Below are 11,896 nucleotides of genomic sequence, written 5' to 3'. Positions count from 1 at the left end.
CATATTATAATTTTATCAACGTTTTACTCAAAGTTTGTCAACAAAATATCTTTGTTGTCAACTCTATACTTAAGGTTTATCATCATATATTATATGTTTAGTTATACATTTATCCTATATGCAAATCTTTCAAAATTGTCAACAATCGACTTAACATATGTTAATAATGGATTACAATAATGTCAATTTGCCATTGAAATTATGTAAGTCAACATTTCGCTAACGTTTTTTATAACTTTAGTGTATTTCTTGTTGATATATTGTCCATGAATTTTCAATTAACCAAATGTTTAAACACATTCAATAAATAAACTTTAAGTTTTCAATGAAGTTGACATTGATTATCTCGCATTCAAAACGTGGAAGAAAATCACAGATTGTGTGAAAGACAAAAATAATACAAAAATCTCATTTACTTCCTTCGATGGTTGAAAAAATTAAAATCTCTTCACCTTAAATCCCTTATGTAACAACTCATTTATGTGCCCTTATATAACAATAAAATTGGAGTAGAGAAGAAGGATGAATGATGAAGAGAAAGATATTTTGAACCACGGCTACACGAATGAAATATAAAGAAACAGAGGAAAATAATGAAGAAAATGGAAGAACAAAAGTTTTTTAATATATGGTTCTCTCAGCCTCAAGTCGCATGAGCGAAAATTGAGAAATAAAAATGAAGAAGAAGAAGAAGAAAATGGAAGAAGAGTGATGAAGAAACTTGAAATTGAAGCTTTTATTTTCTCTCTCCTAAATCAAATCAAATCAGAAATCTGACACCTACTTTTAAGCGTAATTTAGTGTCTTATACAAAATAAAATGTTGATTTGGCAATACTTAAAAATTGATAATGATTTGGTAATAAATAAAAAAATTAATAATTATTTGATAAATTTTCCTATAATGTATACTACATTTACTTTAAATAAATCAAATTGGTTGGACTAAAAGTCTAGAACATATCTAAATAGTATTTATTTTTTTGTATATGATCGGATTAGATCTAGAACAATACATATCATATCAGGTCTGGGTATAATAAATTCCTTATAGGATCAGTGCCAATTTGGTACCAAACTAATTTGAACATGATGGATTGATAACCCTAGTGTGGCCCACCAATTTTCGATCGAAATCATTCTATTGTAGGCCCAACATAACCTTAACTCTTGATGACTGGTGAATTTGATCCATTTGATCTTAAGTTAATCTTTTGATTACCTAACTGGTATTTTTTTTAAAACTTTGGCCCATCGAGATGTCACACCAATCTAACGGCCGTGATGCAACTATGGAGGTAGGTTTCAGACTAGGTTGCAACCAACAATATCATATGTTTTCCTATAATACAAAAATTTCCCGAAAAAGTAAGGTGGTGTTTGTTACGGCTTCAAAACGCGGATTTTAGTGCATTTGCATCTAAAATCTGCGTTTGAATTGATAATTATCGTTTGGTAAAAAAAAAGTGCTTAAAAAAACTGTGTTTTTAAACGTAATTAGGAGAAGCTGTTGAAACCAGCTTTTTTTTTTCGTGTTTGCGGGAGAAACTAACAACGATAAAACGGTTCGATTAAAATAACCGTTTTGCCCTCGTCTCTATTAGCTCGACAAAACCTCACGAATATCATAGATCTCTCTCTGCTTCTCTTCTCTTTTTTGTTCGATTTCTCTCTGTCGTACAGATCTTGCACAAATCTCTCTCGGACATCTCTCTCTACAGGTCCATCTCTCTCGCAAAGCTCTCTCTCTCTGTCTCGCACATCTCTATCGACAAAAGCCTCGTACAGATCTTGAAGTTGCCGGAGTTCGATCTCTGCGCCACTCACATATCTCTCTATCTACTGTTGTTATTTTCAGATTCTTAGATCTGAAGTTCAAGGTTTCAATCTACTGGTTTTCGAACTTTAATGTCAATCAAGCAGCTCTGCTGATAATAGAAAACGCTTACTTATAAGGTTCATTTTTCTTCATCTATAACTGAATTTGGATTTCTTAATCTTGTTTTCTCTTCAAATTGATGCCGAAATGCACTTAGAAATTCTTCAAATCTAGTGACTTTCAACTTGTTTTCATTTTGTCTCGAATAAAAATTGAACTAATCCCGTCAATCCAAGAAAATGAGAAGCAAATAATTGATTGAGATTCTATAATAGTTTTTTATTTATATATTTTGTCCTTTTTTGTTATGTTTAGAAGAGTTGAAATTAGGAAATGTGGAAAACTAATTAAACTTTAGGTATCTGTAGAAGAGTTTTTGGTATAGATTTCATAGAGACTTGTATGCTCTGATTAGGATTTTTTAGAGAATTGATATTGCCACTTCAACTTTTACTAATGCCACACCAATTTCTTTGTAAATTACCAAAGAATTGCACACGGTTAATAGGATTTTTCAAGTCCAATTTACCTTCCAAACGAATCAGACATCTCATAAGTTAATTTGATTTGAATTCAGATGTTGAGATATAATATAGATTTTGAATTCGGATAACATATTGTTTTTTTTTTCTTTTGGATTTGGATTCAAATATGGGTATAGTTGATTCGACTCATCAGTTTACACGTCAATTTCGCAAACATGACTCTTTACCTTTTTAATCTCTTACTCATTCGAACCAACAACTCTTCGGTGTTGTTAGAATTTGGTTTCCTTTAATCAGATTTTGTAATTTCTTTTAATTCATTTTGTTTTAAATTTCAATTAATGTTTTTTTAGGTCGAAGTTGCAATTTGAAGATTATTTTATAAGGTATATTGTCCTAGTGGAGTTTCGATTTTGTAAGGTCTAGTTCGTATTCAGGATTTGTTAGTTTGTTAAAAGAAAGGAGGATGATTTAGACTTAGTGTTGCTCCCACCCTCATTCGTAAGGCACATTAGCTCCTCCATCACTCGCTCACTAGGGTGTCTAGCCCTTGTTCCTTTTTCACCCGCTCATGCGAATGCTCTAGACCTTCTATTGTTGGTACTCGTTCATAAGATACTATGCCCTTGTTTCTACCATCACTTCTTCGTAAGGGGCCTATGGCATCATTGTTGCAAGTGGTATGTTCTTGATTGTGGTCTCTAACCAACATTGCTAAGTTCTTATGTGTTTTTTTTTGTGAACTATCACCATGTAGTTGTCTCACGTACGTTATCTGGTGTCATGGTCTGATGTAGGACAACCTAAATTTTTTTTTATTCTAAGGTTGTTCTACTTTGAGAAGGGTGGTGGAAAAGGTTAATTAAGTAGGGATGAAGATCAGAGAAAAATTATTGAAAGGATTTTTTATTTTATTTTACATTATTGTAGCAAAAATAAAATTTTTAAAATCCCAATTGGCTATATGTTTAAAAAGTAAATGCAAAATTTTACAATTTTTGTTGGAATCCATTACTGTTAGCTTGATTTGAGAGTCACAATATATATATATAACTTGAGAGTCATTATTTATATATATTTAATGTAATTATATATTTATAAGGGTATTCTGATAATTTTTTATGCATTCTGGGTGGATTATGTTGGATTACGTATTTTGCAGGTATTTTATTTATTAGAAAAATTTTATATGTCCCTTTTAAAGAGGAAATGCTGCCAAAATTTCTATAAAATTATAAAAATTTTATAATTTTTTAAATAATTATAAACTTTTTAAAATTAAAGTAATTATTTTTATAAATTTTTAATATAAATTTATTATATTTATATATATATTTAATGTAATTATATATTTATAAGGGTATTCTAATAATTTTTTATTCATTTTGGGTGTACTATCAACCTTAAGGGTATTTTGATCATTTTACCCTAATACAACAAATTCTAGAAGCTATATCAAATAATAATTACGGGATTCTGATAAACAGCACAACACTTTTATAAAGCTCTATCAAACAAGCTTTTCAGTGTTTCAGCTTCTGACAGCAGTTTCTTACAACAGTTTCAAGTAGTTGAATCAAACGGGTCCTAAGTTTATGACAAACTAGAAAACTCAAACTAGGGAGATCTAAGTATAGTTTGAAAACTCGAGTCGAATATATTCAACTCGTTTGCATTTTAGGTGACTTAGTTCTAAAACTCGATCAAATAAACTCATCGAATTTTAAACCTATCTATGATCCAATGAGTCAAACCTTGGCAATAAATCCAAATTATTACCATACTTAAATAGTACCTTGAAATATATATGGAATGAGTAGGTTCAGATATTTGGTCTCCACTTAGATCCAATTTGATAATGGATCTGTCATAAAATAATTTTCCACCCTTGAGAATTTAAACTTTTATTCTCTTTCAAAGTAGAACTATGAATCTAGACTAATGCAATGTGGTGATCTCATCCCAATCAATTTTTATAAGATGATAGTAAAATCCATTATGCTTTATAGAGTTTATATCAGGAAATTATATATATATAGAATAAGTGTAGTAGAGATCATATTCTAATACTTGAAAACTTCCACCTGACTAGAATGTCAATAAGGTCAAATCAACAACTCATAAGTCGACTTGGACGAGTCAAAGAAAAAATATATCAAATTTATAAATATTTAAAAAAAATTAAATATCCTAAAATATAGAAATAAAATATTTAATTTTTGTTCTCCACAAAATTATTATATATTTAGTGCATTTTTTAGTTGACTTGATATATTTTTCAATTTGACTCAACAAGTTAGTTAGTTCATAAGAGTTTTTGGCCGAGATATCTCGACTCCAATCGATTTAAGTTGAGTCAACTAAAATTTGTGAAATGCTAAGAAAGATAAAATTTTATAAATGAAGTTTGTGAAAATATGTAAATAACTAAGCGTGGCAATCTTAACACAACTTGCGAACACCACTAAAAAATGACACGATATTAGTGGGGTTGGATCAAGCCTAATTGAGTTTAAGTCATAATAGTGTCGACCCATTTAACACGATTATTAAATGAGTCAAGTATGATTTAAGGATTTCAATCCGCTTAATCCGTTTTGACATGTTTAGTTATTTTATCGTTAAAGTGTTGTTTAAATCATAAAACATAAGAGAATCTCAAACATCAACAATTATTTAAGAGTTTTTTAAATTACCCATTTTTTTGCTAAAATTTTTTAGAACTTTTCATAATACATTTTTTTTTAAATTTTATAAAATATTGATGATGTTTTAAGATACTTTTCAAATAATTAATGGTTAAGCTTTTAGTTTGGCAAAGAAAAACACTTTCGTTACTAACTTATTTATCTACTTATATTTACATATATTTTTTTAATATGAGTTTTTCATTGAAATCCAAAGGCCTGTAGTTTTTTATTCCCAATATAGTAATCCATGTGGGCAAAACAACCCTTTCTAAGATTTAAAATCTTACCAACGGAACTATTTTTTGTTATTAAAAAGCTCAAAATTCTGCCCGAAAAAGCCCGACCCAAAACTGGCCCAAAAATAAATCTGGACCTAAGTGGTTATGGATAAGCTTGGGCCTCGACCCCAAGTCCGAAGCCCGGCCTAAAAAAGTCCAAATCAAGTCAACCACTTGTCATTTGTAATCACCCGATTGAATACAAAACAAGTGAGCTCGTTGATTGAAAATATGGAATTTATCAATAAAGCTTCAAGATTCAAGTGATCAAGATTAATTCTCATATTTATATTTATCACGTGTTGAGCTATTTACTTTTATTGCCACGTGTGAGACAAATTGAGCGGTAGAGATTGGTACATTTTTATTTTATTTATTTTACTTGTCTTTCTAAGTGTCAATTTTTTTTTATTTTATTTTTTTTACTAATGTATTGGATCTTAGAGATTATGTTCATCAATTTCCTGATTTTGAAATCTCAAGTTTTCCACAATTTGAGACACATGTAACTACAATATTTTATTATGAATTCTTACATCATGTAAATATAATTTTTATTTTTATTTTTTTAAGTTAAAAACCCGAACTAAAGCCCAAGCCTGAAACTCAAAATTCAATGAGTATTTGGGCAGGCTTGGCCTTTGGGATTATGTCCCTACCCCGACCCAACAATATTTAAGCCCGAAATGGCCCAGTCCGGCCCAATTTACACCTCTAGGTAGAGAGATACATAGTTTTTGTATTAGGCTATGAATACATGTTCTTTTTCATCTATTCTCATACCTTTAATTGGTTGTGATACATTTATTTTTATGATAAAACTTAATTATGTTTTGTGATAATTTATGTTGTTAGATACGGTTGTGTGACTTTATTTTTGGTAATGGTTTTTCATTTTTTTATGATGGAAATGACCCTTATTTTTTTTCTAATTAAGATTAGAATTTTATTAAACATGTTATATGGGTCGGTTCAGGTTACTATTTAATAAATGTGTTGAGTTTAAGTTTTTGACACGAATATTAAATGGGCTAGGTTTGGGTTTGGGAAATTTTCATTGCTCCCTAAAAAAGGCATTTTTCAGTCTATATGGTATGGCTACAAATCGAATTCAGAAGTCAGAAGCAGTTCATCGCCTGTGGGAGCGTGCTGATAGTGAGGAAGTCATAATCTATCTATAGGATTGCCTATTTGTCTATCTATCTAGTGAAGAGAGAATGGAAGACATAATATCCTTAGCTCAACACGACACGATCAGACCCATTGTCACCCCATAAATAACTCAATGGGTGGTAAATTACGAACAAGTCATTTGAGATGGTTGGGTAATGTGTAATGAAGGTTAATACAACTTCAGCTAGATAAAAAGAACGATGTGAGGACAAAAAGAGCATAAAGAGTAGTGAAAATTGACTTGAAAGAAGATATGGCCTTAACCTTCATTGTAAGATTTTGACAACGATAATGATTATTATATATGCAAAGTAAGTTTAGATCATAATTTCAAAAATAAGTATCTCATCTTGTCTTGTCTTGTCTTGTCTCGCGCCCGCATTGATATCGAGTTGACTTGTCCAAATAATCTAGTCTTGGACAAATCATTAATCACTTAAATTTATTTAATATTATAATATTATATTTAATAATTATATATTTTTTATTATAAGATAGATTAATAGATGCTTAATCCAAAATTTAATATTTTAATTTATATAATAAAACTCAACAGTAGATTCCACTCCCTTTATTCTCCTCAACACAAAGAAGAGGTGGGATGATTTTCTAACAAATCTTAAAAGATAATTTTAATTTTATTGTTTTTTCTCTTTTCTTATTTTTCAAAAATGCCCTTATAACTTTATTAATTTTCCTATTTTACCTCATTTTTCAAGAATATTCCTTTAAATTTATTGTCAGTTCTCTAATAATATCTCTCCAATTTTATCATCTTTCCTCTTATACTCTTTAATCCCCTAAAGAAAATGCCCCTACTATAGGCATGGGCATCAATAAAAAAATTATTTTATATAAAAAACACAAAATTCAACGTAATTTTTATAAACTAATGTGATTTTCAAAATATCGAAAAGCTAACTTAGATGTGGAGTCAATGTTATAGACAATTATTATTAATCATCTAGCCCGGTTGCCTCAAGAGACTAGAATGACCCATCGAGTCAGTATTTGATTGCTTATAAGGTCAGGTCAGACCCATCCTGTTAAACATTATTAGGTCCAATCCATGTGAGAATTCTTTTTAGTTTGCAATCGGATCGGTCTTGGAGAAACTCCCAATCTATCCAGTAACCTATAGGAAAACCCTTCCTTAAATACTCCAATTTAATTTATTACACATTTGCATAAATAATAGAAACTCATTTAAATATTTATTCACCAAATCTCTCAAAAGTCCATTCTTGCCTTAAAAACACTAAATAAAAGTCCAAAAACACTCGTATCAATAAACTCAAAATTTCCAAAAAACGCATAAAATCTAAAAAGATTTTTGGTGACAACCCCTCCAATTAAAACCCATTAATCCTTTACAGCTACATCCTTGGACAAACGTTTCACACTTTTTAATGTTCTTAGGTTACCTACTCTCATCCATTATTATATATATCTCTAAAACCACATTTTCACTCATGCCCATTATAGAATCAAGAAGGAAAAATGCCTAAAGGGTTTCAAAGATCTCTTCAAGATTATCTCTCCAAAGTCAAAGTACCCACACAATTTCAAATCCATCCAAAACCCATCACCACATGTACCAAAAATTGGATCTTCTCAGGGTGCAAACACCCTAAAACCCCTTCATTTGCCTTGGATCATGAACAAATTGACGGTCGAAATGGTGACGCTGCCACACTAAGAGATGTTGATCGGTTCCTAATCGAGAATTTTGGTTCTTTATATCGTGACAACAACAACAACAACAACAACAACAATAACGACAATACCGACAATAAAAAGAAGGATGTCAATAATGAAGAAAATTCAAATGGGTTTTTATTTGAATCGCCTAGGTTTATCGACCCACCACCCGATATCCGAGCTTCACATCGGTTCTTTGTATCACCTAGCACATCGAGTTCGCTAGTTGAGGAAGCACGGTCTAGTGGTGGTTCGATATCTGATGATTTGGGCTCTAGCTCTAATATTACTCATAATGAGTCCATAAGAGTATCTACTGAGGTAAATAGTCTTCTCCTCCCCGACGAAAGTATAGCAGTACTAAAATACTCATCAGACCCATTTGATGATTTTCGACGATCGATGCAAGCGATGATCGAAGTCAGATTATGCGAAAATCAATGCGTAGATTGGGATTATATGGAGGAACTATTATTTTGTTACTTAAGGTTGAATGAGAGGAAGTCACATAAGTACATATTAGGCGCTTTTTCCGATCTGATTGTCAAATTAAGGCAGAACACTAGCAAGAATCCAGCTATGTCGTGTCAGATTCCGGTCACCGGAGAAAGGAGAAGAAGAAGAAGAAGAAAGGGAGATGTAATGTAAGATTTTAGTTATTAATATTCTAAATATATGCGTGAATGATGGCACAAGAAAGGGTGACATTTTTAATTTAATTGGTTTTCATTAGATTTGAGACCTATTGATGAGGGATCTCATATAATGCAAAATAGATATAGAAATATAACTTAAAAAAAAAAAAATTATAATTTCTTTTTGCTTACTTAGTTTGTGATTGTGATTGTGATAGTGAACTACAAGGAGTTGGAAAGCTTGCTAACTTCAATTAGTCTCCTTTGGAACTAACATTTTGGTGGACCTACACACTAAAAATTAGGATGATCAATGATTTTACATCATGGGGGTAAAATCACTGATCATGGAGATAGTTTCCAATGGATCGGATCAGACCCAGAATCTGACTAACTCTAATTCGATAATTTTGGATTTGGGTTGAGGATTTGAGTCTCAGAAATGATATGAACTCATCCGATAAGAGGATCATAAAATGTGATAATGTGTGTAGATTGTTTTGCTTGAATATTTTGTTTACATATATGAAGTTTATTTAGATTTTGTGTAACAAATCCAATCTATATATTATTAGATCAGATTTGGATCCTATATATTGAGATCTGATAAAATTTGATCTAACGAGGATCCACCCCATTGGATCGGTTCTAGGTCTGATGATTATCCTGAGTTCCAAATTTATGTTTATATAAGAACTATGGAGAAATAAAGGTGCAATAGTAAAATAAAAAAGAAATATTTAATTTCAAAAACACTGATAGTTATTTCTAATGAATAAATAATATTAACCAAGGATTGCTCCAAGATTATGCGAGATCAGTAAAATAGTTATGGGCAAGAATGGAGAATGATTGGTTTTTAAAGAAATAATTGAACTTAAGTTATTTAAATATCAATCGGATGGTGTAGATTCACCCAATAGCGGCTTCCTTTTTCATTGGGAGGATCACTCCTCTTTCTTCTAATTCTGCTCTTTGCCACATTTGTTTTAATATGATAAAGATTATGGGATAGAGAACTGTTGGAAAATGTTTGGGATCTTGAAACAAATATATTCAGATTAGAAATAAATTGAAGAAGAGAATAGTTTTGAAAGAACTTATCAATTTAATATGTGACTGAGGCATAAAGAAGTCGTCGCCCTTAAAACCAAATTCGCACCTTCTTAGGATAATTTTCACAATGCAAAAGATTTTGATGGTTGATTTTCAAGATTCAACAGTCACGATCCTACTAACCATGTAATTGAAAGTAGTAGGTCTATGAATCAACAAAAAAAAATCGCAAATAAGTTTTTTGAAAAGAAGAGGATTGTATTTATTTTTGTAAGTGTGTCCCTAACCCTAAGACCGACCTCTTTTATAGAGTGTGAAAGAAGCCCAACGGTTCACTCATTCACTGTAAGTACATAGGGACAATGTCCACTAACCATTGTAATGTTTTGGGCCTCAAGAATGGGCCGTTAAATAGACGCACTAGTTTTGAGACGTGTAAAAGAATGCCCAAGAGCCTCACCCAATGCGCTACAGTCTCATGCCATGATGGACCCCTGTGTGGGCACAAGGCCCACTCTACTCATTCACAACTAAGCAAAAGGAAAAGTGGGAGACTTTATAAGTACAATTCCACTTTTACTATAATTAAATAAAACGAAAATTATTTAAAAGATAATTTATATTTTTATTATTTATTAAAAAATTAATGATTTTTAATTATTTTTAAAAAAAGATACTAACAAGGTCATTCGACCGTTGTAGACACTTCATTTTTGTCTAAGCAGAGCCCAAAAGCATTAAGAACCTTTCAATAATGGACTTGACCCAATGTATTTTTTAAAAGACAAAAACCCATTAGTCAAGTAGCAGTATGGCTCCAAAGCCATTTTTAGAGGGAATTTTTAAGTCTGGTTGAACCTTACCTTCGACCAGGCCATATTTAATCTTGGAATAACCTCACCCACACCAAAGGCAATTTTTGATATAAGATTTGGCTAGTTGAACTTTAAGTTAAGCCAATGCTAGTTTTTGGTTAAATTTGGCTTGGTTCAGCCAAATCTGTTGGGCAGTAACAACCCATGAGTACTCGAATTTTATTAGGGAAAATGACCCCCCTTCTTAGCAATTTTTCCCTAAAGAAATCTCTCATTTTTACTCTTTTACTCCTATTCAACTCTTCAATAATTCCACCACTTTGGTTTTCTAGTAATTTCTCAAATCTTCTAACAGACTTTTAGTTTTGCTTAATCTCCATTCAAGGATAATTACCTACATAACCCAAGTTTGTTAAGATTCATTACAGTGGATTATCATTTTACCTTTCTGATCTTCTTCAAAATTTACATGGCTTACATGACATTCAATATAAACTGACTATATTATAAAACGTATGACTATTTTTTCCTCCCTAGAGAATTCTCTAGAATTTGTGCCAATTGGCCCTTACACTCTTAGTTTGTTGGAGACTCAATGTTCTTCTACTTTCATATAATGTAGATGTAGAATTTCTAAGTTTGAGGCATGGGAAGAGAAAGCAATTCCCCTTTGAGAGGTAATCTCCCCTTATAAATCCTTAATAAGCTCCTTGTGAGCATTTTAATTTCTATTAAGAATAGTTTAGATTGTTTTATTTCTATGCACTTTAAATTCCTAGTGATAATTAGTTATTTACTTCCAATGGCTTAAGAGCTAGATAGTAATCTCTCACTTTGGTGGGGTAATTTTCTCTTTATCAATTCATTCATGCATACACACTTGCACACTCCACTATCTAAAAGGGCTATGAGTTGGGGTGTGAATCTCTTCGAATCCATATTTAAACTCCCTTGGCCAACAAAAATAATCTCAAAGATGGCATAACTCATGCATTAAAGGTCCCTAGTCTTGTAATGGTGGTGTCCAATTCATGGATGTCTCCTAACGGCTAAACAAACAAAAAAAAAAAAAAACTCCTAAGTGAGCACATCAACTTTTAAAAATGCTTTAGTGTTTAAAATGGTGGAATCCAAGTAGATTTCCACCAAAATCCTAGGCTCACAAAAATTTTCAACAAGTATCTA

The 11,896-nt window shown here is 31.3% G+C and overlaps 1 protein-coding gene across 1 annotated transcript; it reads left to right on the top strand.

Moving 5' to 3' along the window:
- The first annotated feature begins 7,997 nt into the window (after nucleotides 1-7,997).
- OFP14 (ovate family protein 14) lies at nucleotides 7,998-9,305 on the top strand. Its single transcript, XM_086430742.1, has one exon. The coding sequence runs from the start codon at nucleotides 8,005-8,007 to the stop codon at nucleotides 8,851-8,853; it is 849 nt and encodes a 282-aa protein (XP_086286868.1). The 5' UTR covers nucleotides 7,998-8,004; the 3' UTR covers nucleotides 8,854-9,305.
- The last annotated feature ends 2,591 nt before the right edge of the window (nucleotides 9,306-11,896 follow it).

This window comes from Akebia trifoliata, unplaced genomic scaffold (genome assembly GCF_017979445.1).
Source record: "Akebia trifoliata isolate Shusen 1 unplaced genomic scaffold, ASM1797944v1 Contig00665_ERROPOS1100000+, whole genome shotgun sequence".
Classification (NCBI taxonomy): domain Eukaryota; kingdom Viridiplantae; phylum Streptophyta; class Magnoliopsida; order Ranunculales; family Lardizabalaceae; genus Akebia; species Akebia trifoliata.
The sequence above is the reverse complement of the archived record's forward strand: the minus strand, read 5'-3'. Positions and strand labels throughout refer to the sequence as shown.

Bases quoted from the DNA above. Each gene is read 5' to 3' on its own strand.
- OFP14 (XM_086430742.1), top strand. From the start codon at position 8,005: ATGCCTAAAGGGTTTCAAAGATCTCTTCAAGATTATCTCTCCAAAGTC.